The 27,157-nt window shown below is 57.9% G+C and overlaps 1 protein-coding gene across 10 annotated transcripts in view; it reads right to left on the bottom strand.

Annotated features, from left to right (window-relative positions):
- HDAC5 (histone deacetylase 5) overlaps window positions 1-26,859 on the bottom strand; it is a 37,245-nt gene extending 10,386 nt beyond the window's left edge. Inside the window, exons 1-11 of one of the 10 annotated variants that reach the window (XM_027517117.1) lie at window positions 26,708-26,853; window positions 26,456-26,476; window positions 20,762-20,972; window positions 20,020-20,081; window positions 13,848-13,922; window positions 1,630-1,889; window positions 1,404-1,548; window positions 1,177-1,291; window positions 653-783; window positions 378-524; window positions 176-288 (exon numbers count right to left, since the gene is read on the bottom strand). In XM_027517117.1, the coding sequence (XP_027372918.1) occupies window positions 176-288; window positions 378-524; window positions 653-783; window positions 1,177-1,291; window positions 1,404-1,548; window positions 1,630-1,889; window positions 13,848-13,922; window positions 20,020-20,081; window positions 20,762-20,958 (1,245 nt within the window). In that variant the 5' untranslated portion in view covers window positions 20,959-20,972; window positions 26,456-26,476; window positions 26,708-26,853. Of the gene's footprint in view, window positions 1-175; window positions 289-377; window positions 525-652; window positions 784-1,176; window positions 1,292-1,403; window positions 1,890-13,847; window positions 13,923-20,019; window positions 20,082-20,761; window positions 20,973-26,455; window positions 26,477-26,707 lie in introns of those variants that run through there. The other 9 variants (XM_027517118.1, XM_027517119.1, XM_027517116.1 and 6 more) reach the window with 9 other exon arrangements.
- Window positions 26,860-27,157: the final 298 nt, after the last annotated feature.

Here is a 27,157-nt window from a genome sequence, read left to right on the forward strand (position 1 = left end):
TGAGAGGTCAGAGCCATGCAGAGGCCCACAGGACACATCCCACTTCGGGGCAAAAGGTCCCTCCAGTCTGTCCATGCGGGGCAGAAAGGCCCCTGCTGGGCACTCTCAGCCAGACAGACCGCACGGGACAGGAAGCAGCTCTGGCCCACCCGCTCAGTCCCTGGTGGGCCTGTACCTCGGTGGGGATGTTGGGAACCGAGCCCGTAAAGCCATTCTCCGCGATGGTGCTGTGGGAACTGTTGGGAGAGCTGGGGCCAGAGCCTGGTGCGCTGTTACACACGGCAGACACTACGGGAGAGGCGGCTGTCACCTGGGCCGCTCGGAGCAGCCCCCCCACTCCCCGGCCCTCAGAACAGGGACAAGAGACGAGCCCTTACCCCCAGGTCCGGCACCTGTGATCTCAACAGCTCTCTTCTTAAAGGTGCTAATGACAGTCCCATCCTTGCGACGCAAGAGGGGACTGCTTCTCCGCTCGGCCACCTTCTGCTTTAGCCTCGAACGTACTTTTAAGTTGGGTTCAGAGGCTGGGGAGAAGGCAGCTGGGGCTCAGACACGTCCACACAAGCGGACACACCTGCAGCCTGGCCCTTCCACATTCCCACCTCTGCCTGACCCCGCCCCCCCATAACCTGGGCGGCCAGGCTGTACTCACCTGTTTTGCGGAGGGGGAAGTCGTCGCGGCTGTCGTAGGGCCCAAGCAAAGGCAGTTTGTAGGAGGAAGGCGTCCCAGGGGGGCCGCTCTGGGGAGGGGAACTCTGGTCCAAAGAAGCATGGTGGGTTCCCCTGTGTGGTGGAGAGAAGGAATGGGGACATGTCTAGAGGATCACCCAGCCTTTGGGGTTGAGGAAGGAGATGGAGACAGGTCTAGGGGATCACCCAGCCTTTGGGGTAGAGGGAGGAGATGGAGACAGGTCTAGGGGATCACCCAGCCAGCTGGACCCGCAACCGAGCAATCTACATTTATGAAACATCCACTGCCTATGGTGATACGAAATGGATCTTGGGGAGGGCAGCGAGGAGAGAAACCAGGAGTGCGGGGGATGGGGGAGGGTCCCTTCTCCTAGGAGAGATTGCAGGGCCCCTACATGACTTCAGCCCAGAAGCCCCATGTCTGCCTGCAGCCAGGCAGCCCTTGAGCTGGGCACCTCTGCAACCCATGCCTGTCAAGGGTCATACCAGCATTTGGGATGCTGTGGGAGGGAATGGTTGAGGCCGCCTGGTGTGGGCTCCTTTGACTTCGACAGGAGGAATTCCTGGAGCCGTAGCTTCACCTCAGTGCTGGCGATGGCACCTGTGGGATAGGCCACAGCTGACCCAGGAGCTGGGGGCCAGGACCCCACGGCTGGGGGAGGGGCAGTAATCCCAGCTGTGACCCCCCTAACCCAGAGGCGCCCCAGCCTCACTCTCTTTGCTCTTCTCCTTGTTTCGAAGGATGAGCAGCTGCTGCTCGAGCCGCTGCTTCTCCAGCTCCTCCTGCCGCTGCTGCTCCCGCTGCCGCTGTTGCTCCAGCTCCTGCTGCCTCTTGGCTGCCAGCATCTCCTGCTGCTGCTGCAGGGGCAGTGGGGAGGCAAGGTGAGCTGAGTCCAGGGCGGGGCTCGGAGGTCTGGGTGCCCTGGCCCCCACGCTCACCTTGAGGTGCTTCTGCAGCTGGACTTCATGCTGCCGGGTCAGGTGGTCATGCTGCTTCTGGAACTCAGCGAACAGAAGCTGCTTCTGCAGTTGCTGCTGCTGCTTGAGTGCCAGGAGCTCCTGCTGCAGTTGCTGCTCCCGCAGCGTGGGGTCCACAGGGCCTGCCAGAGCCCCCCGCAGCTCCACGGGGCTGGGGCTGCCTCCTCCCCCGCCCCCCATGGAGCTGGGCATGGCTCCTGGCAGCACCGGTTTCACCTCTACTGCGGAGAGAAGAACCAGGAAGGGGTCAGCAGGCCATCCGCACCGGGCCCTGGCTGCCATGCCTGGGGCCCAGAAAACTACCAGGCAGGATTACTAGACCCCAAGAGAATGGAGGATGGGGGTGAGGGGAGTCAAATCCCTCTGCTCAGTGAATACAGCCTTCTGCCTTCATTAAATGAGACTGAAGCCATGAACTTCACTACAAAAATGTGCGTAAGTACAGCAGGGTACCTGGAAGATCATGAGTATTTAACAAAGATGACCACTGGACATTTTATGTGAATTTGGTGTGTGCGTGTGCTAAATCACTTCAGCCGTGTCCGAGTCTTTGCGATCCCATGGACTGTAGAGACTGCCAGGCTCCTCTGCCCATGGGATTCTCCAGGCAAGAATACTAGAATGGGTTTCCATGTCTTCCTCCAGGGGATCTTCCTGAATTACTTTCGTGATAAGGAAACTGAGATTTTAGAGAGGTTTAAGTAACATGATCAAAGACAGACAGCCCAGGTGATCAATGAACCAAGATGTGAATCCAAATCCTACGCTTTTAACCACCATCCTTCCTGTCCTTCCTCCCCCACCTCTCAACACCACACTGTCCCTGCCAAAAAGCCTATAGTACAGGAGAAACCAAGGCATCGACATTGGTTCTAGAACTGATGGGGCTGGCAGCCAGGGGCCTCAGTAAGTCTAGGAAAGGTCTGTGGACACCCCCATGGACAATGGACAGTCTATCCATTCTCCTGTTCCCTACCTCACACTCAGCTAGGGCAGATGGGGTGGGAGGGTGAGGCTATGGGAACAGGGAGTGGGGTGGGAGCAGGAGGCTGCAAGGGAAGGGGGTGCAGGGCGGCACCAAACCAGGGACTGGAGGGGGCTGGGAGTCAGACTCGCTTCCTTTGCTGGATTATCTCCTTTCAACAGTTTTATTGTAATTACCCTGAAAATGCCGCTATATATAGAGTGAGCCAAACAGCAGCTGTGCCTGGGGGGAGGGGGGAGGAGAGAGAGAGAATGGGCGGGCAGGCGCAGGGAGGAGGTGGGAGGAGGAGACAGGAAAGGAAAGGGAATCAGACAGGAAGAAGGGTAATGGCAGGGGTGCAGGGGGCTGGAGCCTAGGCAGAGATCTCAGAACTCCAGTCCCAGGGAGAACCCGCTGGGAAGAGAAAAGGAGTGGAGGGACCTGCTGGGCCCCCAGACCTTGGATCCAGGCCCCCAAGTGGACAATGGGCCAAGGGGCCCCAGGGAACGGCAACAGATTCCAATGGACTTATGGGAAAAGATGGGTCTCGACCTCTTGATCCCTGTACACTGTCCTCTGGCCGCTCAATGTCATCACTCCCCACCACTGCCCTGTGGTTGCCAGGGCAACTGGGCAAACACCAGGCCAGCAGGGAGCTCCAAGCCCAGCCCAAACCCCACAAAGCCTCCTGACGCCTGCAGGAAAGGGAAGGCAGGCTACCCACTGCCTGGGAAGGAGGAAGTGAGAGAGGCAGAGCCAAGCCGTCTTGTTCTTTTCCATTTCTTTCTCCAAAGACAGCCCTCACTTTCCCCACTCTGGTCCAGGGAGGTCACGGGGAGCTGGGAAGACTTTCCGGTGGCAAGGAGGCCCACGCCAACCCAGGCCTGGAGACGGAAAGACCCTACCATTCTCATGGCAGCCAGAGTCCCCTGCCCTCGCAAACAGGCCCAGGCCTCTACCACCATCCCTTATCAGGAGTGGAGAGGGAGATGGGAGGGGGGTGAAGGGCTGAGCTAATAAGAAAGGCTCCCACACCCTCTGCGGTCTATGAGCCTGGCTCTCCCTAGGAAGCCTGAATGAATGTCATCAAGGCAGGGGCAAGGCCTGCTGAAGGCCAAGGTCATGCTATCCTCATGGCTGAACGTGGCCCCCAAGCCCACTGGAGGTGGGAGAGGGAAGGTAGCCTGAGCACAGGATCTCCCTCGCTCCCCAGCAGCCCTTCTTCCCCCAGCACAGCCGGGCACATTCCTCTGTGGTTTGCCCGCCAGCCACACTGACGACTCTGCGGCCACAAGGCCAGAGCCACATCTGCAGGAGTGGCCAGATGTGGCCAGGAGGGTGGGGTTACACACACACACATGCTCGCTCACTTTCCTTCCCAACCCATGTCCTGCCCCAGCACCAGGAGGAAAGACCCTGGGGAACTACAGAGGCCCTTTCTGGAGGTGGATGGCCCTGTCCGGGGTGCAAAAGCAGGGTGGCAACAAGAAGCCAGCAGCCAGCCTCCGGTGTCCCCAGCCCTGGAAATATCCAGCAGGGCCCCAGGCTGGCTGGAGAGTTATCTGTTCCTCGGCAAGGCTGGCTTGGCCTGTGGTACTCTGATCGCTTGGCCAAGAGGTGGACAGGCTTCAACCTGCTGCTCCCGGCAGCTCCAGAGCTGCAGGAGCCGGATGCCAGCCCGCCCATCCAGGGAAGGGCAAGGGTCCAAGCACTCCTGGCTCCCAGCAGATAACCCTGCTTGGGCTGGAACTGCTGCCAGCAGTGCTGGCTTCCCCTGCCGGAGCCCTGCAGAGAGGCCATGGGCTCAGCCGTGGGGACTCTCCCACCGGGGCCCCTGTGCGGCCGCCACCGCCACAGCAGCAGTGGAGAGGGTGGGTCCTGCGCTGCCGTTGCAGCTGCAGCCCCGCTGGAATGCAGGTGGTGGGGTGGCCAGCGGGCTCCACAGCAGTCTTGCTCCCATACAAGCAGGAAGCACAGGCAACTGGGGAATATTAATCTGCAGGCCCTGTGGGGCCCAAACAGGATGCGGCACCCTCTGGGTCTGCCAGGTAGTAACCCAGCTCCATCCAAGATGGACGGTGCCGAGACTGGACAGCTGGAGTCAGGGAAAGGGTCAGCGGTGGGGTGGGGGGGGACACAGAGCCCCCCAGATGTAGTTTTCTGGGCACAAAATCTAGAGCCTGCCTCCCCTCGAGGGTCTGCGCCCTCGCCCAGTTTGGCATGAGCAGAGCAGGTGGCAGTGGCGGCCATGAGAACCAAGCACCTGGAGGGGAAATGGATGTGTCATGATAGGAAGCTCTTGACCGCCTCCTGGTGGGAGGAGGAGGACGGGAGGACTTCTGGAAAGGGAAGAAAGGAGATGCAAGGACTGCTGGACCCTAAGAGGGCAGACTGGGGACCCTGGCTAGCCAAGGCCAGGGAAGGGATCACGTGGGAGGGCACAGTCCCCTATCCCATGCCTCCGCCTGACAGAGTTGCAGGAAGTCGAAAGGAAGCCAGCAGCTGGCTCAGGGACCTCCTGCAAAGGGAGACAGAAGGGACCAGGTCTGCCCTGCTCCATACTCCACCCCTTCCGGGAGCTCTGACCTTGCCGGCCGGGAGCCGCGGCCGTAGGAACAAGCAGTAACAGCATCCTGTCCCCCAGCTTTCGGCAGGACTAACCAACACTGTCTCCCTGGAGAAGCCCCAGCCCAGGCAGCTAGGTGGGCAGCTGTCAAGAGTGTGGCCCTGCACACACCAGTCTCTGGCTCAGAGGGAAGCGCTCTGCCCTGCTCATGTGGACAACTGAGCGCCAGTGACACTTCAGTGGACACTTCCTTCCCATCTCGCCGGGCTTCCAGTCTCTCCACGAACCCCATCACCCCATCAGCCCAGTGGGGGCTCCCACAGCAGATTCTTTGGGCGGTACAACCAGGGATAGCCTGGCTCCTGGCGCACCAGACGGGTGGTGGGGCAGCGGGGGGGCGGGGGAGATGACGCAGGTGCTGACAGGGTAACCTCTGGGATGACTGCCAGCACAGGCTTAGACTAATAAAGAGAGTGCCCAGGCAAAGGGACACTGCCCCCAGGCAGACAAGGGATTCTAGGACATGAGGAGCGGGTTTCAGCAGCACCTTTGGGAAAAGGGTTCAAAATAAAAAACAGATGGAGCTGCCCAAGGGCAAGGTCAAGCCTGCCTCCTGCTCTGAACAGACCACAAGCTATGCCCCAGCTCCCAGGCCTTCTCTTGGAGAAGTCACCAACTCCAGTGTGCCTGTGACCCAAACTCTAGCAGCAGGTACCTTGAGCTCCCCCTGGAGAAAAGTCCTGGGGCACTCCACAGTGTGTGGATCCACCCGGCAGACCTAAGTGGCAGAACACTTGACTCTAAAAAGACCCTGCTCCTGGAAGCCACCAGCCACAGAAGGCTAGGGGAAGGAGGGGAGCCAGGGCACAAAGAATATGAGGGAAGAGCGCATTAAGCAGTTTGGAATGTCTACACACCCCCAACAATAAGAGGGAAGGGACTTCCCTGATGGTCTGGTGGTTAACACTCGGTCCTTCCGACGTGGGGGGGATGGGTTTGATCCCTGGTCGGAGGACCTAAAATACCACAGGCCGTGTGCCGTGGCCATATAAATAAATTAAATCGCCAAAAAAGAGGGGAGAGGGAGAAAAGGAATTCTGTTTCAGCAGGCTCGTAACATGGACGAGGAGACCAAGCCTCTGAGGCGGCTCTGCAGGAGATCCCTCCAAGGAAGTAGCAGGGCCTCAAACCCAGGTGTCCTGACTCCTGGCTCAAGCAGGTTCACGAACCCCAGTGGGGCATCCCAGGCCATGGAGAACTGACCCCTCTAGAGAGTAACAGGCTAGCAGCCCATCCTGGAGGGCAGTGCCTTCCACCAGCACCCAGGCCCCCAGGAGCTCCCTCAGCAGGCCAGGGAGTCAGCAACTTCCTTAAACATCCAGTGACCTCGTTCTGTCCCTCTGGAGAATGGGGAAAGGCTCTCATCCCTTTCCTGGCCTGGAGGGATTTTGGAAGAAAGCAGGGAACAGCATTTCATACTCCTCCCCGTGACGCCGATGACCCCTCCCCACCGAGGACGGTTTCCCATGATCTATTTCTGTGCTCTTACGTGACTAGAGAGGCCAATTTAGGTTCGACAGGTTCTACCACAATGCAGACAGTATTTCCACATGTGCGAGCTGGGGATGACTCTCACCTAGCAATTTTCCCAACTCCTCCTGAAACGCAAGCCAACACACATCACGTAATGGTGAGGAGCGAGGGCTCTGGGGTAAGAGACGCCAGGGTTCAAACCAGGCTCTTTCTGGGGCAAGACACTGAGCCCCCTCCCTGGGCTCAAGGCGAGCATCTGTGAAATGGGAGGAAGCACCTACCTCCCAGAGCTGCCGGGGCTCCAGAGAGATAAGACATGCAGTGGAGCTTGGCACAGAGCCTGGGAAAATCTCAGGAGGTACTGGTGGAGGCTATTAATGGCTCCTGACATTTTTTGTGTGTCCTGGACCACTTCGGCGGAGTCTATGGACCACTTCTCAGAATGTTTCTAAAGTGCATGAAATAAAATACTCGGGATTCCATGGGGACAAGTTCATAGATGGCCTGAATTCTAAGGAAGTCAGGCTCAGACCTCTGCCAGGATGAAGCCTTAGCTGTCTCATGTCAGACTGTCCCAAGGTCACTCTGTGGTCCTGTCCCAATCAAATCCCTTCCGGTGGGCCCCGCACAACACAAGCTGGTGTGGCTGGAAACTGGATCCCAGAGCTGGAGGAGGTACCCCTTGGGAGGAGCCTTCCCCCAAGGGCAGCACGTCTCTCCCGCCTCCCTTGCCTTGCTACCTCCAAGAAGGACCACACTGTCCTCTGAGGCTCACCCCCCAGCAGTGGGGTCCCTCCGTCCCTTCAAAGCACTTCTTAACTCAGATGAATACAAGTTTTGGTCTGTGCCCTTGGGGAACCAGGGTCTAGCGGTGGGAAAGCCTATAAAGGCATCTAACTTTTCTGTACCTGCTGCAGACAACACTCCTCTCCCCAGTACCATTCTACATCCTCCTGAGGCCAGGACTCAGGGGACCCTAAGCTCCCTCTAGTCAGAAGCAACATGAAACCTAGAGGGGTGGGATGTGGTAGGAGGTGGGAGGGAGGTTCAAAAGGGAGGGCATATATGTATATCTATGGCTGACTCATGTTGACGTATGGAAGAAAACAACACAACATTGTAAAGCAATTATCCTCCAATTAAAAATAAGTAAATTTTTTAAAAAGCAACATGAAACTGATTTCAAAGACTCTTAGAATGTCACTGAAGGAAGGGCCAGCAGGATCCGCGACTCAACTCCCCCAGTTGACAGAGGAGTAAAGTAAAGCCAGAGTCGGAAGAAATTCATCCAAGGTCACCCGGAAAGGAGGCAGCAGGGCTTAATCCTGGGTCTTCTGGTTCTCTCTTGCTGCTGTTGTTTAGTCACTGAGTCGTGCCTGACTCTTTTGTGACCCCATAGACTATAGCCGCCCAGAGAAGGCAATGGCACCCCACTCCAGTACTCTTGCCTGGAAAATCCCATGGATGGAGGAGCCTGGTAGGCTGCAGTCCATGGGGTCGCTAAGAGTCGGACACGACTGAGAGACTTCACTTTCACTTTTCACTTTCATGCATTGGAGAAGGAAATGGCAACCCACTCCAGTATTCTTGCCTGGAGAATCCCAGGGACGGGGGAGTCTGGTGGGCTGCCGTCTATGGGGTCGCACAGAGTCGGACACGACTGAAGCGACTTAGCAGCAGCAGCAGACTATAGCCGCCAGGCTCCTCTGTCCATGCGATTTCCCAGTTACGAATACTAGAGTGAGTTGCCATTTCCTTCTCCAGGGGATCTTCCTGACAAAGGAATCAAATTCACTTCTCCTGCATTAGCAGGCGGATTCTTTACCACTGAGCCATCAAAGAAGCCCGGCTCTCTCTTGCCTTGCACCAAAAACCAAGAGAAATCTAGAAAGTTGTTTCTAAATTTAATGAGAGATGGGGCAGAAAGCTAGACTCTATGAGGGTTCAGGGATCCAGACGGGGCACCTGGCTGGCCCCCAGAACACCAGAACCAGGAGTGCAAGGGAAAAGGGGACCAAGTGAAAAGAATCCCAGAAACCTTGAGGTAGACTGTGCCTCTCAAGGGCAGCAAAGTCTTAAGCATAAGGGATGCAGAGCCCTGGATGTTGTTATTGTTCAGTCGCTCAGTCATGGCCGACCTTTGCAACCCCATGGACTGCAGCATGTTAGGCTTTCTTGTCCTTCACTATCTCCCGGAGTTTGCTCAAACTCATGTCCATTGAGTCCATGATGCCATCCAATCATCTCATCCTCTGTCACCCTCTTCTCCTCCTGCCCTCCATCTTTCCCGGCATCAGGAACTTTTCCAATGAGTCGGCTCTTCCTATCAGGTGGCCAAAGTATTGGAGCTTCAGCATCAGTCCTTCCAGTGAATATTCAGGGTTGATTTCCTTTAGGATTGACTAGGGCCCTGGTGGAAGGCACAAATCATCTCTCACTAGTGAAGACGGAAGGAGTCACTGGTCTTGGGCTGCTCTCTGGAGAAGTAGCTTCACTTCTCTCAGCCCAGCCATTTTCAGGAACCACTCAGGCACTATACTAGAGGCAATTAAAAGGCACACTAAAGACATTTAGAGTCTGCAGCTGTTGCTGGGACTGCTTGCTCCACACCTGGGATGGACAGCAGGGGCCCCAGGGCAGGAGCTCTGTCTCTCCTCCACAAGCACAGCCCAGCCCTGAACCCTGTGCCCTGTGTCCCTGGCCACTTGTCCTAATCCCCAACCCCGCTGGCATTTAGACACCTGCTCCCCAGGGTCTCAAGATGCCCTCCGTCTCAAGATTGCCAGGCTGCTGGGGGCTGGATTTGACTCTGACCACAGCAAAGGCCTCCATCCCTCTGTTGTAAGCCCTTCTTCCAAGAGTCCCAAAGTTCACCGAGGCCTTCTAGGGAGACAGGCGACACCCACTGGCAGGCTGCTAGGCCCCACGACCCCTGTCCACGGGACCCCTGTCCACAAAGCCCTTACGCCAAGCATGGTCTGAGCCTACCTACTCACATCGGAATCATCTGAGATGTGTTAAAAATGCTCGTTCCTGGGCCGCCCTGTGGAATCTGAAACTTAGGCTTGAGGGGAGCAGTAGTTTGGAAATCTGCATCCTAACATATCCGCTTGGTAATTCTGTGGCTGGAATTTGAGAAGTACTTTCTCACAGTGTCCCCCGGCTGGCGACACTCATTTCTGCTGCCAACCTGACAGCTGTTACAGCTGTGTGCGTGGACACAGTTAATTTGATTTCCTGTCTGGCAGCTGTGCAGCAGGGAAGGGACAGCTGAGGGTCTCAAAAATAAGAGGAGAGGATGAGGTAGGAGGGGATGGGGGCAGGGGAGACTGTCTGAATGGGATGACAGGGCGTTCAACTTTGTTCCTGAGCCAGCTTCTCTCCCTTGGGTCGAAATCCTTACACGGAGGAAAACAGCTGATCCAGTGGCCCCCAGGATTTAGAGAAAAGAGTCTCCTCTCAGAAACCTCAGGAGTCCGCAAGGCCAGACTGGTCTCTCTCGTCGAGGAGCACAAGCTTTGGGAGCACAAACACAGGCACACAACGTCCGGTGGTTCAGGCTGTGACTGTACAAGGGCCCCCGACTGAACGGTCAAGTTGGGGGCTGAAATCTAGCACATGCTCCAAGCATGCTAAGCCATCCACTCTGGTATGAGTATATAGCCACCTGGAAGAAAGGCTGCCTTTTAAAAATTTGCACAGGGAAGCTCTTGTGTAGGTTAGCGGTAGCCCTACACAAAAACCCGAGTCCAAAGCCCAAAGTCATTTACTCTGTGACCTTCGGCAAGTTCCATAACCTTTCAGATCTTTCTCAACTGTAAAACATAACTATTAATACCTTTCCAAAGGAAACAGGTAAGGAAAGCACCGATACCCATCATTTAGTACATTATAATATTAATTTCCTTCCCACCTAGTTTCGCCCTTTCCATCGTCCCACACCCTGACACCTACACACCCACCTACATAGCCAAACTTGGAATGGTATGAAGAACGTGAACAAGAATGTCCAGGGGAGAGGACTATCTAGGGGTGGACCAGTAGCTAAGCATCCGAGCTCCCAATGCAGGGAGCCTGGGTTCCATCCCTGGTTAGGGATGCTGCAACTAAGAGTTCACATGCCCTAAGACCTGGTACAGTCAAATAAATAAATAAATTTTTTTTAAAAAAAGAAAATCTAGGGGAAACCCCAATACCAAACACAAACCCCACGGCACTTCCCAACATCCACAGCATTCCTTCCCGGCATAAGCGGAATTCACACCCTCCCTCACTAGGGAAAGAGAACTCCTCCTCCATGCCTGCTTTTAACATCCTGCACATTGCCCAAGCAGCAGCTCTGCCCAATCCAGGCCAGAGGGAAATCCAAGGCCCAACAGAATGGAGGCAGGGGAACCCCCAGCACCACATCCCTGGGAATCCCACACCCAGAGTTCAATCTCCTGGGTATCCTGAGCCGAGACCAAGCCTGGATGAGAAGGGTGCCCATTGTGGGCTGTTGGGGGAGCCAAGGCAGAGACCCCATCCATCAGGGAAGCCCTGACAGCACTAGCAGAAGCTGTGGTTTGTCCCCCTCCTTCAACAGGAATAGTGGAGAGCACCCGGAATCCTTCATGGGCTCGCCTGCCAGGACTCTGGCTCACCCACTGGGGCAACTTACCATATCTGTCTACTCACCCAGAGGGCCAAGCCTGAGAATAGAGCCCAAGGATCCTGCTGTCAACCAACCCCGGATGCCAGCCCCCTCAAGCAACATTCATTCATCCATGTGCCAGGCACTGTGCTAAGAGTGTACAAGACAGTCCAGAGAGCCAAGGGTGCCCCTCAAATAGGATTCCAAAGACTTGCTGCTGGAGTGGGCAAAGAGCTCAGGGCAGACGCCCACCCTGGAAAGCTCCCCTTCCTCAAACCCTAGGGTTGGGGAGGCCAGGCGACACACACTACCCACGAAGTGCTCCTGGACACCTGCCTTTTTAGCCACAGGCTTTTGCATCCCGTCTGGAGACTGATCAAGAGATGAAGAGAGGGGGTGGGGCGGGGAAGGGGGTGGGGCGGGAGGAGGGGATAGTAGGGGGGAACACCAGGCTGCCTGGCCCTCATGGCTGTGTTTATCCGGGGTGGATTTTTTTTTTTAACCCAAAGGTTAAAGCGTTTCTATTTGAAACATCTATTTACATTCCAGAGTCCAAAAAAAAAACAAGGCAGCCGAGATCCAGGCCTATATCTGTCCCCAGCCGCGTCACAGACACAGCATCAGAGCTGCACAGGGGGAACATTCTTAGCCCTCTCCCCGAGCCGCTGAGGTGACTCACGCCTCCCTCCTGCCAGCATGGACCACGCCACCGCTCAGAAGGCTAGGCAGTGCGCGTGTGTCGGTTTCGGTGGGGGGTGGGGGGGCCCACAAGGATCTAGAGAGCCGGGCTGGCTGCGGGGGCCAGCGGGGGTCTATGTAGAGATGGGGAGCCTTTAGGAAAGGGATGGGGGCAGCAGGGATCCAGCCTGCAAAGATTCTGGGGTCCAACTTGAAAGAAGAAGAAAGGACATGCTGAGGAGGAAACTTCAGGCCAACGGCCAACTGCTTCTGGAAGGCAAGGAACAGTGGGAACAGGGCAGGATGGGTGGACTGATACGGCATTTGCCAAATGGGGTAGAGCGGCTCCCCCAAGCAGAGATGCTCTGCACAGTCATCCCTTTGCTCTTCAAGAGACCATTTTGACTCCCAGGGGGTTCAAGGCAGAAGTCAGCAGATAGGGTCTTCAGCTAGAGCTGTGGGCTCAACTGGACCAGGGCTAGACTGGCCCCCTGTGTTTACACCCTTCCCAGGGGACTATGCAGACTCTGCACCACTGGCCCTAGGGTTTCCGTCCCATCCCAGAGGCCTGCACAGCGGGCATCCTCAGGGCTGGTCCCCAGGGTTATGCCACGACCTCAGGAGACCGCATGGGCATCCCTGCCCAGGCAGATGGCTGGCCTTGTTTGAAGGGTTTTCCAATCTTCCCCAAACCTTCATCCTCTGACACATCTCAGTCCAGCTGCAACCTTATCCCTGGACAGCTTAGAGCCAAATCACGGGTGCCTCTGCAGGCACATGGCTCCCACCTTCCAATCCAAAGCCTGGGACCCACACCCACCTACCCAGAGGCAGACTCCCCATACATACACACACAGACACCCACACCCACACCCAAGTGCCAAGCCACTGCCAGGAGGGGCCAAGCAGGCATGGGTCCAGCAGGCCCCTCCCTAGAGGAAGCATCTGGTGGTGCCGGCCTGGTGAGGAGGCTGTGCCAGGAAGGCCTGATGCTGCCAACAGGTTCCTGGGAGGGAGAGAGGGAGTGGCTCAGCCCTGGGGGATCCCACCCCCAGCCAAGAGTCCCTGCTGAGAAGGGGGCAGGGTTAGGGAGTCCTCAAGCCCAGTGAGCCTGAGTAACATTCCTTCATCCTCATGTGTTGACAATAAACCAAGGCCTGGGGGAAGCAGAGATATGGGGACGGGGGTGGTCAAGGGAGCTAAGGCTCCCAACATCCCAGGTGCCAGCCTCTGCCTAACTCAACCAGACTCCTCCTCCTCGACCAGACTGGACAAGCCTCCTCCCTAGGTGTCTGATTCCCAGGATACTCTCACCTATGGACCGGCAGAAATCACTGCAATGGACCCTCTGACCCCAAGAACCCACCAGAGGAGCCGGCGGGGTGGCGGGGGGGAAGCCTTTATTCTTATGGACACTCCGGCTCTAGTTTCTTCTCTTGTCCAGACCTGGGAAGCAGACGGCCTGGAGGCAGGTCACTGACCCACTTTCTCCCCTCTTGACCACGGTGCCAACTAGGCCAGGACCGTCTAGTAATCCACAGCCCCCAGCAGTGGATGCCGACCCTGCCAGCGGCCAAAGAGATGCTGCGCAGTGCAGCTGGAGGGCGTGGTGGGAGGGCAGGTCTAGGAGAGCAGGGAAGCCCACCTCAGAGAGCACACCTCCCCTGACTGCACACATTCTCAACAAAGACCTCCAGAAAGATCTAGGCAGGACCCCAGCTGGGTGAGACCTGGAGCCAGACGCTCAGCTGCAGAGACGAGGATGCCCAATGGCAGAGGGCAGGCGGGGACACGGAGGCACTTACCTGTCACGGGGATGCCGTGCAGAGGGGTCCGGGGCAGGATTTCCAAGGCTGGTTCCCGGCCTGGCATCCCATCTGCTGAAAAACAGGATTCCGTTTCATAGATGGTCTGCAGCATCTCCACCAGCCCCTGAGCCTTGGGCACTAGCAGCATGCCCAGGAGGGGCCGCCCGAGGCGGGGAGTCAGCCACAGGGAAGGTGGTCGGGTGGGGCCCTCGCGGCTGCTCAGGGGCTCCCTCAGGCCACGGCTACTGGGACCAGCACGATGGGGAGGTGCTTCATCCGGCCTGGGCACTTCTGGTGGCAGGAGGAGCCAGGAGCCCCAGAGCTACGGGCCCAGTGCCCCTCTAGAGGGGCATCCGACCACTGGCCTCTCCAGAGGTCCCAGGAGCGGGGTCTGGCTGAGCACTCAGGGGACAGGAAGGGGAGCTGGGCAGGCAGGCGGGCTCTCTGTGTTCCCTCCCAGCCCTGGGTGACAGCTCTGGGCCCGGCTCCCTGCTCCTCCTTCCCGAATGAGCCGCCGGCAGCTGGCAGGAGACTGAAATAGCAGTTGGGGGAGGGCCCTGTCTATAAATAGGTGGAGCATGCTCAGGGAGCCGCCGGCTGACTGCCAGGAGCCCAGGCCTGGCGGAGGCCCCATGGCGGGGGGAGGGGGAGGCGCGTTCCACCCCAGGAGGAAGCGCCAGGGAGGGGGATGGGAACCGGGAAGAGCCTGCACTCAGGGCCAAGGCCACAGAGCCGGGTGGCCAGAGGCTGCGCTGGGGCAGGGCTCGGGCTGGAATAGCCACACATCTGGGAGCAGCTCTGGGATTGCTTTTGGCAGACAAGGGGCTAGAGCCCCAAAAGCCCGACTCCGTCCTCTATGTTCCCTCGCACCATCCAGAGCAGATAAAGCAACTGAAGGGGTCTGGACAGGTGGGCAGACAGGGCCACCAGGCCAAATCGTGCATCTTCCCGGTAATCCTAACAGCCAACGGGAGCTGATTTACCTTCTGCCCTCTTTTAGACCTGGGAGGTGCCTCCCCGCCCCCCTTGACCAGCAGGGAGATCCCTGAGCAGCAGCTACGTAGTGGCTCCCTCCTACCTATTGGGGTGTCACTTCCAGAGGCTGCTCAGCTTCCTTCCAGGGGGCAGAGAGACCCTTCTGGGACAGGCCTCACTCCACCCAGAGAAGGGAATCTGGGAGCACCTGCCTGTGCTCAGACCACAGGTAGCTCTTCCCGCGGTGAGTGCAATGCTAAGTAGCACATAGATCACTTCGTTTATTCTGCACAATGACCTCAGGAGAGAGGTGCAGACAGGGAAACAGAGGCACAGAGAGATGAAGTCACTCAGGTCATACAGCCGCTTGAATGGGACATCTGAAGTTCATGTCTGAGCTCTAACCACCACAGCCCCTGCTTCCTGCACAGGAGGCACATGAAACTGCCCCAGGGTTTCCAGTAACAGGTACAATGACCACCCCCCACCCCGGGACCCAGGTAGGCGGAGACCTGGGGTTGCAGCCCCTGTAAGAAGAGTTGAGGGGCTGCCAGCATCCAGCCCTTCCCCATCAGCCTCAGGCGTGGCACAGCAGGGCCCGCTCCTGAGGCCCTGCTGGGACCTAAGACTGGTGTGCCATGAGGACTGGTGATATCCCCACCTACGCTTCCCACTGCTGGCCCATCCCTTCTCCTGAGGTTGTGCCTCCCACTGATACAGAGATCCCACTTGGCCCCCTGACCTCACTGGAGCCTTTTAATAGCCTGGTTATTCCTGGGTCTGTGTCCCCCTCCCCCTTCCTGATGTCACAGCTGCTATTTTGGAGCCCCCTCTTGGCCCCTCCTTGCCCCCAACTCTAGGCATGGAGCCAGGGACACCTGTCCTCTCCCTGGACTGGATGACCTCACCCTCCCGTCGGGAGCCCAGGAGGAGCTGGCCAACCAAGGACACGAGAGATGTGGCTCCTGCCAGCTGGGGAGAGCAAAGGGGCCTCCTGCCCTCAGGTGGAGAGATCACATGGATGGGGAAGGGGCAGAGGTGGGCTGTCCCAGGTGCTAGACTGGCGGGTAAGATGGGTATGAGGGAAGCTGGAGGTTAACAGGAGCTAAAGAAAGCTCTGAGCCTCAGCTTCTTAGTCAGGACAGACTCCAGAAAACTGGTGATGGAGCAGTGTTCCCCACAGGGGTCTGGAGCTGGTGGACACTTCAGAGTAAGTCTGGGGACTCCATTCGGCACAATGCACCCCAAACTCATCCTGGCCAACCAGGCTTCCCAGAAAGCAAGGGGAGGGAAGGTCAAGGTCTCCTCAGCAGGGTGACAGGCAGCAGTCTCGATGGAGCCCAGAAAGCTGGGGGCAGCAGCCCATCCCAGCCAAGACTCCACCCACCCACGCTGAAAGCAACCAGAAGGGCTGGCTAGCCCTGTCCTGGCTCTCTCTCTGCCTGCCCCAGGCACAGGAGAGTATGGTAGGGGAACCCTGTTCTGGAAGAGAGGAAATCATCAGTTACAATGACTCAAAAGGCAGGGCCCCCGGAACGTGGAGCAGTCAGAACCCTAAGGAAACACAGCTCCCTGTTTAGGGAAGCTGAGAGCCCCCGGGAGGCTGGGCACCCAGAGGTGGCCAGAGCCAGGGTTTCAGGGCAGTTCCCAGCACTGCTATGACTTTCAGCAACAGCTTGAAGTGGGAAGTAAAGTGTCAGACACAGCCAGATGATCCTCAGCATAGTTCCCAGAATCCTTCAGGGCAATAAGAGAGGAGGCCTGGGATGGGGACAAGTTTCGTTTTTTTTCTTCTAAGGTTCAAGTGATGCAACATCTTCCTAACGTCTAACCTCAATCCTTCCTGCTTTATAGCTCCTCTCCTCCGGGTTCATGTCTCTTTTCCATGCCCCCTCCCCAGCTCTCCCGTGCATGTGTCACCCCACCGATCTTACAGAGCACCCACCAAGAACGGCTCACAGTAGCCTCATGAAAAGCAGGCACCATCCCCTCCAGAGCCACCATGACCTCATTTGCTCCCTCCCTCCCTCAGAGGCTGGGCTCAGGCCTCCTAACCCTTTAAATGTGGAGAAGGAGAACCTAAAGTGGTTCCTTGAGCTTGCGAAGGCTCCCATCTTCTGGGCCCAAAGGCCGGGGTGGGGCCCTGACTGTAAGGAAGAAAGTGAAATCTGCTTTGTGCAGAGTATAAAAGCCGAGGGCTGTGGGGGGAGTGCAGGATGCAAGCTGCCATGGGGCCCTGGAGGCAGGCCTGCCTGCCCTCCAGTTCTCTCCTGTCCTCGGAGTCAGTCATGCTGGAGCCTGTCAGCATGGCCCGGGAGCCGCCATATGCCAGGTCCCATGCTGGGTGCTGGCTAAACCCTCTCATTTGAGACCCAGCCCAGAAAAAATGTGAACACCTACTGTGGCATCTTCCACATCCCCTCAGGGTTGACCCTGCCTCCTCCGACTATTCCATGCTAAGCCTTCAATCCCTTTGGAATGGTGGGACAGGGGAGGATGGCGCTGATCTCAATCTACAGTGAGTTCAGAGGCATGCCAGGGGGCATCAAAGTGGAGAAGGGACACCAGAGTCCACTTCCCAGACCCCTGCCCCATGACGCCTGTGACCCACTTTCTCTTCCTTCCCCGGCGGCACAGAGGCAGAGGCTGAGCCTGAGGCTGGGAGGCAGGACGCCGAGGTTCCTGGCTCCACCCCACGCCTATGCCCCAGTTTCTCTGGTCACCCAGAAAGGAGGGGGCAGCCGGGAAAGGGAAGGAGAGAAAGTGTGCAGCGAGCTGGGAGGTGCTGGGCAGGTAGGTATTGTCATGAAGCTTGTCTCCCTCCCACGCTGGGGCTAAGGAACCCGGCCGCCGCCTCCTGGGGCCCTGTAGCCATCTAGACTGGCTCAAGAGGCGGGCCTTCCCAGTGCCCACGCCTCTTGGCCACAGCACGGAGGACAGGGCAGAGAGGGACCAGAGTGGGCCCAGGCCCCAGGATAGCTCCTCCAGGCTGGCAGGGGGCACATCCTGTCAGTCCTTCACACCCACTGATGGGAGCAGGAGTGAAAATGAAGCCTCAGTCCTCAAGCCTCCCGGTGCCTAAAGAGAAGCCAGATATCAGGGAGTGGCCTCCTCAGGGAAGCGGGCAGCCCCATCAACGGCCTCTGCTTGTCCTCCCAGGACTGCAAAAGAGGCAAATCAGGTCAGATGCTGGCATCTGGCCCAGCCCAGAGGGAAGTGGATCAGCTCCCACTCCCCAGGGAAGACTGGGGAGCCCCAGAAGTAAATCTCTCGAGATCTCCACCTGCCACCCCTCACCTGGAAGACGCTTTCTCACTAACTTGTCTGCTATGAGGGCAGGGATGGATCATCTCCTACTTTTCTTTTCCAAACAGGAAAGCTCCTGCCCTGAGACCAAAGGAGGGAAACTGCCCCTCACCCAGGCCTGCCCTTCTGAGTCCTGAGGAAGAGAGGGGTGAGTCTTCAGGGACTTGGGAGAGGGTGGGGTGCTCAGAGATCTGGGGAACTAACCACTCTCCTCATCCCCACTTTTAGCCCCAGGCCTGTGGCTTCACGCTGTTCCTAAGCTCCCTTCGAGGGACACCAACTACAACTCGTGGTTTCATTGGACTTGCATGGAGTTCAAGCAAGCAGTTTCCAGGCTTTTGCCAGGTGCCCAGCACCCGCAGCCTCAGCCCAGATGACACCCTGAGCTCTGGGAATGGCAGATGTTGGGCCCCTCGATGGGGGAGGCTGTGCAGAAGTTGGCTCACTCCCCCAGTCAGAGCAGCTAGAACTCCACATTGGGGAGAGGAGGCCTGGAGCCCTGGAAAAACTCAGTAGGAAGGGCCTCGGGACGCTGCCCCTGAAGAATGATCCCAGTCTGAGCCTGGCAACAGTCCTAAAACCAGCTTTCCAAACTCTGGCCCCCTGTCCTTCTTCTTCCTTGCTGAACACAAGCAGACGGCATCTCCCCCTGCTGGGGGGAGCGAGAAAGCCAGCCAGGAGGCGCGGCCAATTCGATGGGCCCCTCTCGGCCAGGCTCAAGGTTGATGGACCCCTCAAGCCCCTGCCAGCTCTGGGACAAACGGCTACATGGAAGATTCAGCCCACCTGCATCTAGAAAAACCCCTCTGACCTGATCCAGCCGAGGTTGATCGTCTTAGCCTTTCACTGTAAGGCACTAAAATCCCAAAGCTGGAAAATGTCCTTTTGGAGCCACCAACAGATGCCTCTGGCCAGCTCCCGTTCCCCTGGCCACCAGTTAGACCCCAGGCCTGGTGTGCCTAGATATGGCTCCCAAACAGGTCAGTGTTGTAGCTCAGTTGGCACTCTTGTTAGGCACAACCAACCCTGCGAGGGGCAGCATCCAGCTGAGATGGCCAAGGGACTGTTGAGAACCCACCAGGCCTCTCCTTCCCCTTCACCAGCCCAGCCTCATAGGAGGAAGCAGGAAGTCAGAGTAGCCCACCCTCCAGCACCAGAGTCACACAGACCTCTCTACGTCTAATGCCTGGAACAGCCCCTGCAGGGGAAACGAAGGCAGGCATTAGCAGGAGGTTCGGAGGGGGGACCACAATCCCAGCGGAAGGGGGCCCATCGACAAAGCTGACTTGGTGAATCTCAGGAGCCCAGCCTTCCCCAGCTGGCATTCTACTCTGTCTTGTGCCCGGACGATGTCACAATGGAAAGGGCAACAGGAGGGGGCACAGGCTTAACCAAAACAAAGGTCACAAAGCCAACCAATCCCACCAGCTTCTGGCTTCCCTGAATCTGTTGGAAGCCCTGGGACTGTGGTCAGGGCCACACGTCACCAGCACGCGGTCCTCACGACAGGAAGCCACCAGATCGAACACAGTGATGATGACGGGGAATGAGATGGGCCTCGACTCCTCCCTGATCCTGCTTTGCACCGTCCTGCTAACTGGTTTCAGTCTCCAGGCCCTAGTTTCCCTGTCTCTAAAAGAATGAAAGGTATCTCCCACCCCTGTAGAAAAAGATGTACTAGGAAGGGCTTGGGGGGTGGGGGGGGGGGTGGTGGTTAAAGTTGAGCAAGATGGACTCTGACCCTTTTAAGTCTGTGCCGAAGGAGACAGCCAAGGAGGGAAAGCAGTTATTACTCTGACCACACTGACCCATGACCCCCCTGTGAAACCCCTGAGGGTCCAGCTCAGGCTGCTTGGACACAACCACATGGGCAGACATCCAGACTCACCCGTGCACAAAGCTGCCTGGAGTCCCACCCACAGACTATTTCTGGCAGCACTAGGCAGGCTCCTAGGAGCAGAGGGGAATAAGAAATCTCAGAGTTGGAGACCCCAAATTAAGAATCTCCCCTGTCCAGGGCATGTCTACTTGGACTCAAAGAAGAGAGCCAAGTCTCCTCTGCCAACGTGTCACTGCCCACTCCTCACCCCAAAGCCACTCATCCCAGCACAGGCTAAGGCTGGAGGCCTTGCAAACCTCCACCAAGAAAAAGAGTATGGAACACAGAGTATGGAAAAAAGTATGGAACTTCAGCCAGAAGAAAGGACACCACCACGACAAGGAAGCTGGGCATTCAGCTATCAGAGGGAACTTCTTCCAACATTATCCCCAGACCTCCCAGAGGGGCTCAAGAGCACACAGCCCCCTTACCCCTGCCTGTCTCGGTGAACAGGGGCAGGGTGGCATGGAATTGAAAGCCCCTGAGTCAAGAGGGCCAGCCTGGGATCACAGTTGGACCCATGCCCTCCCAGGGCTAGGCTGGACCATCAACCCATCAACTTCAGGTCTACCCCTTAGTCAATCACTCCAGGCTTGCCTCTGTCCTTTTCTCACTATGCTTCTCCACTGCTGACCCCTCATTCCCTTATGGCTCAGACCCTGAAGATCAGCTGGCCTGGGGTGGATATACCCATACAGCCCATTACATCCAAAGCCACCCCAGGTGCCTTCTCCAGCTTCCCAACTCTTACCCGACTCGGTGGGAGAGTTCATGCCGGCTCTGGGCCTGCAGGAAGCTGGCGTTGGGGGCTGGGACGGGAGGGGGTGGAGCTGCGGTGATGTCAAGAGAGACAGACGATAACAGACAGACGGACGGGACAGGAGCCCGGGGCCGCTGTGCCTCTAACGCCCATCCGAGGCCATCCTTCGGGGCGAGGCAGTCAGGCATTCAGAACGGCATTCCTGGGGAGAGATGGAGCAGGGTTAGCGGGCCCCAACTCAGGAACCTGAGGGTGGAGGGAGACCTTGGAGCTTGTCAGTTACACCTAGGGAACAGACGGAGGGCTACCTGCCCAGCAGCACAGCACTGGACCAGACCTAGTTTCTTCTCTTTCTAACTGGTGAGACTGCCGGCTCTCATGGGAAGGGAAATGGCTACGGTAACCACATCCAAACTCCCTTTCAGGTGACCATGTCCACTGTCAGGTGGGGACACCTTGGAGACTCCCAAGGGTGCCCAATGCGGGATAGGGTATGCGCCAAGGTAAAAGTGCAGGAAGGCTTCTGAACTCTGTCCAGGGCAGTGGAGAGACGCAGGGCTGATCTGGAGCCCCTCAAAGAACTTAAGGGCGAGACTGGTCCTCCAGCCCCACAGCCTGAGCTTGGTGCTCATCTTCTCCCTACTCCCGGACCTTGACGTCACCCAACCCTGAAAACGCCACGTGCTTCTTTCTGTCTTGGTCTCCCCCATTCAACAATAGGTTGCCCTCAGAGAAACAGGGCAACAACTGCTCTTTCTCTACCCATTAACCATGCTGTTTCTAAGAATTTCGAAAGACGGACACATTTATCCCACATCCGGTGCCCTCTGGACTAGGGGTCCAAGGCCTGCACCCAGGGCCTTGCATGTGTTGTATAGGTTGTGCCCCACGCAACGAGGTCTGAAACCCAGCCTCTGTTCTGCCTGCCAAGCTACACAGGCTGAATCCACCCAGAATAAGGGACGCTGTTTTCCAGTTTGTACAAAGACACCAAGAGACCCAGCAGCAGGCCTGCTGAGGCCAGTAGAGTAAGAGAGGATGTCCCAGTATTACAGAACCATGTGTCTGCCAACTGTCTCCACTCCTCCAGCTCCCCAACCCCCTCTGGCCCCACAGCTAGCCCTCAAGCTTCAGACACTATACACGCACCCACCTGGGCCCATCCCTAAAGAGTTCATGATCCACCCTAGACATGATCTCATTCATTTTTCTCCAAACGAAGGCAGGCCTTCCAACACCTAGTGAAATGGAGGGAACAGGAAGCAATAGGCAGGGCCCAAGTTTTAAACCCTAACTCTGTTCCCAAAACTAGGAAGAGGCAGTCACTTCTGCCCCTGGACAGCCTACCTCCTGTCCGGATTAATTCTTGGTAAACTTTGCATTCTCATCAAGGATGGCCAGGCATGAGGTCCATACGGGGCCGAGGAGCCCAGGACTCAGCCATGGCAGAGATACAAGAACACAAACATTGACACACACACAGGTGTACTGCACATATACTAGGAAGATCTCAAGTCTTCTACTGCCCCCTGGGACTGGCCAAGGGACTGTTGAGAACCCACCAGGCCTCTCCTTCCCCTTCGCCAGCCCAGCCTCACAGGAAGAAGCAGGAAGTCAGGGTAGCCCACTCTCCAGCACCAGAGTCACACAGACCTCTCTACGTCTAATGCCTGGAACAGCCCCTGCAGGGAAAACGAAGGCAGGCACTGGGAGGAGGTTCGGAGGGAGGACCACAATCCCAGCAGGAAGGGGCCCATCGACAAAGCTGACTTGGTGAATCTCAGGAGCCCAGCCTTCCCCAGCTGGCATTCTACACTGTCTTGTGCCCGGACGATGTCACGATGGAAAGGGCAACAGGAGGGGGCACAGGCTTAACCAAAACAAAGGTCACAAAGCCAACCAATCCCTGACTCGGTAGCCAGGGAAAGGTGCGCTCAGATTGGGAGATGGGAGTAGGCCGAGAGAAGGGGCTGAATGGCTCCCAGCAGGCACAGGTGTAGGGCAAGGTCAGAAGAGGCTGTGCAGGGTTGGGGCCAAGCTCAGGAATGCAGCAGGTGGGGCTGTTGGTGCCCTGGCAGGGCCCGCGTGGGCAGACAGCTCAGCCCATGCCCACCCCAGGGCTGGCGCCCGGTCCTGCTCACACCCTTTCCCGTGGGCTGGGGAACACAGGTTCAGAATTTCCCACGATTCCCAGCAGCCCGAGTGACCCAGCCCGTCTCCTCAGTGAAAGGAACCTCCACAACAGGGCTCTCAGGAGCGGCAGAGTCTCCACTGGCCAAAAACTAGGTTAAGATCCGCCCTGAGCCCCCATCAGTCCTCAACCCCTGGAGAGAAGAGGAAGGGAGGGGCTCCCAGAACTCCCAGGAGGCTCCGGGCTCTGAAAGGCTGCACTCCGGCCCACCCTACCGCATGTAACAGGACCCCTGGGCCCCCGTCCACCTGCAAAGAGTGTCTGCCAACACTCCCAGGAAGCCTCCCTGGGAAACAAAGCAGCATTCACTTTGATCGTTCATGGGGACAGGCATAGATATTTGACTGGGGGTGGGGGGAAGGGCTGAAGGGGGAAAAGGGGAGCTTAATGGTGAAAACCTGAGCTGTCTGGTCCCTCCTCAGCCGGAGAAACTCACTGCTGACCACTGATATAGGAAGGTCGGGGGCGGGGGGCAGTTGGGGACCAAGAGCTCCGTGGCTCCCTGCACGGGAGCAGTGAGCAGCCTGGCTTCCGTGACATCACAAGCAGGAAGACCCCAGGGTCCTGTCCGCACCCCCTGAGAACTCTTGTCTTCCAGTCAGACCTCTGTCCCACTCCAGGATCCAAACCCACCTCCCACCTCCAGCCAGGGCGGCAGAAAACCAGCTGCATCTCACCCTACAAGTTCATGGCTAAGCCGGGGAAGGAAGGGCAAAACACCCTAGGGTGATACGCCTCACTCCACTCAAGAGGCAATACAATCTCCGGTGGAGGGTGGGAGGAGAAGGGCAGACAAGTGAGGGACAGGCAAGGATGCGCTGCCTCAAAAGCCCCAAGTTCACAATGCAGCCCCACAGGTATTTCATCCCTCAAGGAACCTGAACTCCACCACCACGAGGCAGTTCCCTCTCCCAACACACCAGCTCCAGCCCTGCTCAAGACAGGCCCAAGTCTTGAGCACTGAGGCCGGCCAAGGACCCCTCCCCTCCCAGGTGAGCTGTCCAGACCAAATCCTGTGAGACTACTCCCAGTCTGAGATGTGCCCCCAAAGTCTTCATCAGAAAGCCAGGAGCCCAAACATCCCATCCTAAGGCACAAAGGAACTCTCATCTTGACCCCTCCTGACCAGGGCCCTGGTTGATCACTTTCTCCAGCCTGGAGCCTTCCCACAAGCTGGCCCACCAGAAGCCTGGAGGCTGATCAGAGCCAGGAGGGGTGGCTGACTTGGATGTCAGGGCCCAAACTAAAGGAGGGGGGAGGGCGACAGGGGAGGAAAAAAGGCACCAGGCTGACAAATTCATTTTTGCAATCGGCCCATTTCTGTTTGTCTGCTCAGACGCAGCTCCAGGCATCTGCACAAGCCAGATGGAGGGAGGCTGCTATTTCTAGAAAAAAAAGATGGGGGGTGGTGAGAGGGGAGGGAGGGATGAGGCAGAGGGCAGAAGACCGGGTCTGTTTGCCCTAAAACCTCAGGCAGAAGGATACCCCCTCACCAGCAGTACCAGACAGGGTCCCCATTCAAGAAAAGGCTGGGGCTGGGGCTGGGGTGAGGTGGGGTGGGGGAGAAGAAAGGCAGAGAAAGTTTAATTAGCCAAAGTCGGCTACAATAGGCCTCCTCACGGGCTGCATCAGGTTTTCATTCATGAGCAAGCGACAGTGCTCCAAAAATGCCAAGAACCGCCCCCCCTCGCCGTCTCCCCCCCACCCCCCACCAAGAGGAGTGCGTCCTCTAGCAGGCTGGCTGAGCCTGATGCCGTGTTCCAGACATCCCTCCTCAAAGGGATGTGAGTAGGAAGAATTAATTATTAAAGAGCAGCTGGTACTTCAGCACCAACTGCACTCCCCCCAGCTCCTATAGCTGTTGCCCCCCTCCTCCCTGCAGAAACACAAACTACCCGTGCCCCCCCCAACATCCCCAGGCCCCATTTCTAAACACACAGCTAACATGCCACCCCTAGGGAAGGGAAAGCAAACCTTTGTCTCTGCAGCTACTTAGAGTGGGTGGGGCATGTGATACTGCCAGCCACCCCCCCACCCCCACCCCGTTACTCCATCCAGCCACAGAGGAGGGTATACTGGGAAGGGGAGGCTGGCACAGAGCTCATGTGCCCTCCATCCTTGCCCCCAAGTAAACTGCACCCTGTATCTGCTCTCCGGCCCCACACAAGCATACCTTCCCAGGACAGAGTGGAGATGCTGGGGACCCAGTCCTCTAACTTAGAGACCCCCCGCCTGCCTTGTCTGGACACAGCCCACAATCAAGTCCAAGGGGAGAAAAGCAAAGGGAGGTTTCAAGAGAAGGGGCAGAAGGCAAACCAAGAGCTCCCCAAGCTTTGTGTTAGGACGAAGAGGAAGGAGGGAAGACTGAAATGAAAAAGCAGGCAGCCCCCAACATGGCTCACCCACCATGCCCAGCCCAGCCCAGCGTCTCAACAGCCAGCACAGGCTGAGGAACTCTGGCGCCTAGAACTCAAACGGAGGACCCTTCCTGCCTACATCCTCTAAACCTGAAGAGGCCCAAGGCAGGACCCATCTCCAGGCTCCAGTTCTCCAAAGCAAACCGGTCAGGGGTCCTTTTGGCTAAGACTCCTGGATCTCTCATCCCCTGCCTCCTTTTGTTCCTATGGTCTGACTCCATCCTTCCCTCCCAGTTGGACCTGGAACCCAGTTACCACCAAACCCACTTATCCCAACCGCCGAAGCTACTTCCAGGCCCCAGAAGCACAGTGGTCACTGTCAGAGCGGTGGGTCTCTTGAGCACCCCAAAGCAGCTGCAGCTGCCACCCTTCCTCTTTAGGGATACACCTCACCTCAGAAGGCCAACGGGGGAGTATCAGGTGGTCACCTCCTCCCCAAAATGCGGCACTCCCACCTTCCCCTCTTCTCCCCCACCAACCAGCCTCCCAGATTAATTACTTATTACCCAGCCAGTTCTCATCTCCCCCAGGACCCCAGAGAAGGGTGGGGTAAGGAAGCAGCTCCCCCCAAGTTAAAAGGCACGGGCAGCGCCCCCTCCCTCTGTGACACACAGACCCAGGATGAAAAATGGGGGGCATCCACCCCAGACAAGAAGTGTGTGGGGGGGGGGAGGCGGGTAGCTTTCATCTCCTAGCTCTCTCTCAGGCTCCAGGGTGTCAGACGGGAGAAGAGGGTGGGAACAAACGCAGTAACGCCTCACTAGGGAGGGGGTGCGAATAATGGGAGAGAGAAGTAAGGTGGGCCCACCGGCCCCCTCCTCGGGCATGTAAGTCAAGGACACAAAATCAAGGATGCGTTCCGAGGTATGGGTAGAAGCTCTGTGGGGTGGGGGCGCCCCTCACCTCAGAGTACCAAGAAAGGCTGTCCAAGAAGGGTCTGCAAAGAATTCGGGTGCAGGGCTCAAATCGCTCTGCAACGCACAGCGCGCCGCCCGGGAGAGGGCAAATCAGACAGCCCTGGCCGGTCTCCCGGCCATTTGGGGGTGTGGGTCGCGGGAAGACGGGCCCCTCCCTTACCTGTAAGGAAGGCGCCCCTGCCTGGGAGGGGCAGGGAGGGGCGCGGGTAGTAACCCCGAGGCCCGGCTCCCGGGCTGGCGATGCTCCCGGGGGGCGCCGCCTGGCACCCGGGCGCCGGGAGGAAGGAAGAGGGGCGCGGAGCTCGGCGCGCGCTCGGGGAGCCCGCGGGCAGCGACGGCAGGAGGAGGGGGCGCTGTGTCGCGTCCGGGGAGCCTGGGGGAGAAGGGATCGGGGCCGGTGCGGCGCGCTCACCCCCTGCGGCTCGAGCTCCGGCTTCGCGGGCGGCGGCGGCAGCAGCGGCGGCGGCAGCAGCGGCAGCACCTCCTCGACGGCTCCTCCATCTTTGCGGCGGCTCCTCCGGCTCCGCTCGCCGCCGCCACCAACAACAACATTCGGAGACGTCACTCCCGTCACGTGACCCTGCCCAGTGCTAAAAATAGACCCAGACCCCCCCCCCCCCTCAACTTCAGCCGCCACCAACCCCTCCCCTCTTTCTTGGCCCTCCCCGCCGGGCGGGGCCACCAACGCCACCGTGACAGCTTCTTAAAGGGCCAGTACCCGCAAAGGGTTGGGCTGGGGAGGGGGAGGAAGGCAAGGGATCCGAGCCCTGTGAGCAATGTTGGAAGGAGCGTTGCGGGATTACGGGTTTGGTTCCTGGGGGCTCGGCCCTTGGGATGCACGATTTTCCTCCCTGCGCTTCCT

This window comes from Bos indicus x Bos taurus, chromosome 19, assembly GCF_003369695.1.
Source record: "Bos indicus x Bos taurus breed Angus x Brahman F1 hybrid chromosome 19, Bos_hybrid_MaternalHap_v2.0, whole genome shotgun sequence".
In the NCBI taxonomy this organism is placed as follows: domain Eukaryota; kingdom Metazoa; phylum Chordata; class Mammalia; order Artiodactyla; family Bovidae; genus Bos; species Bos indicus x Bos taurus.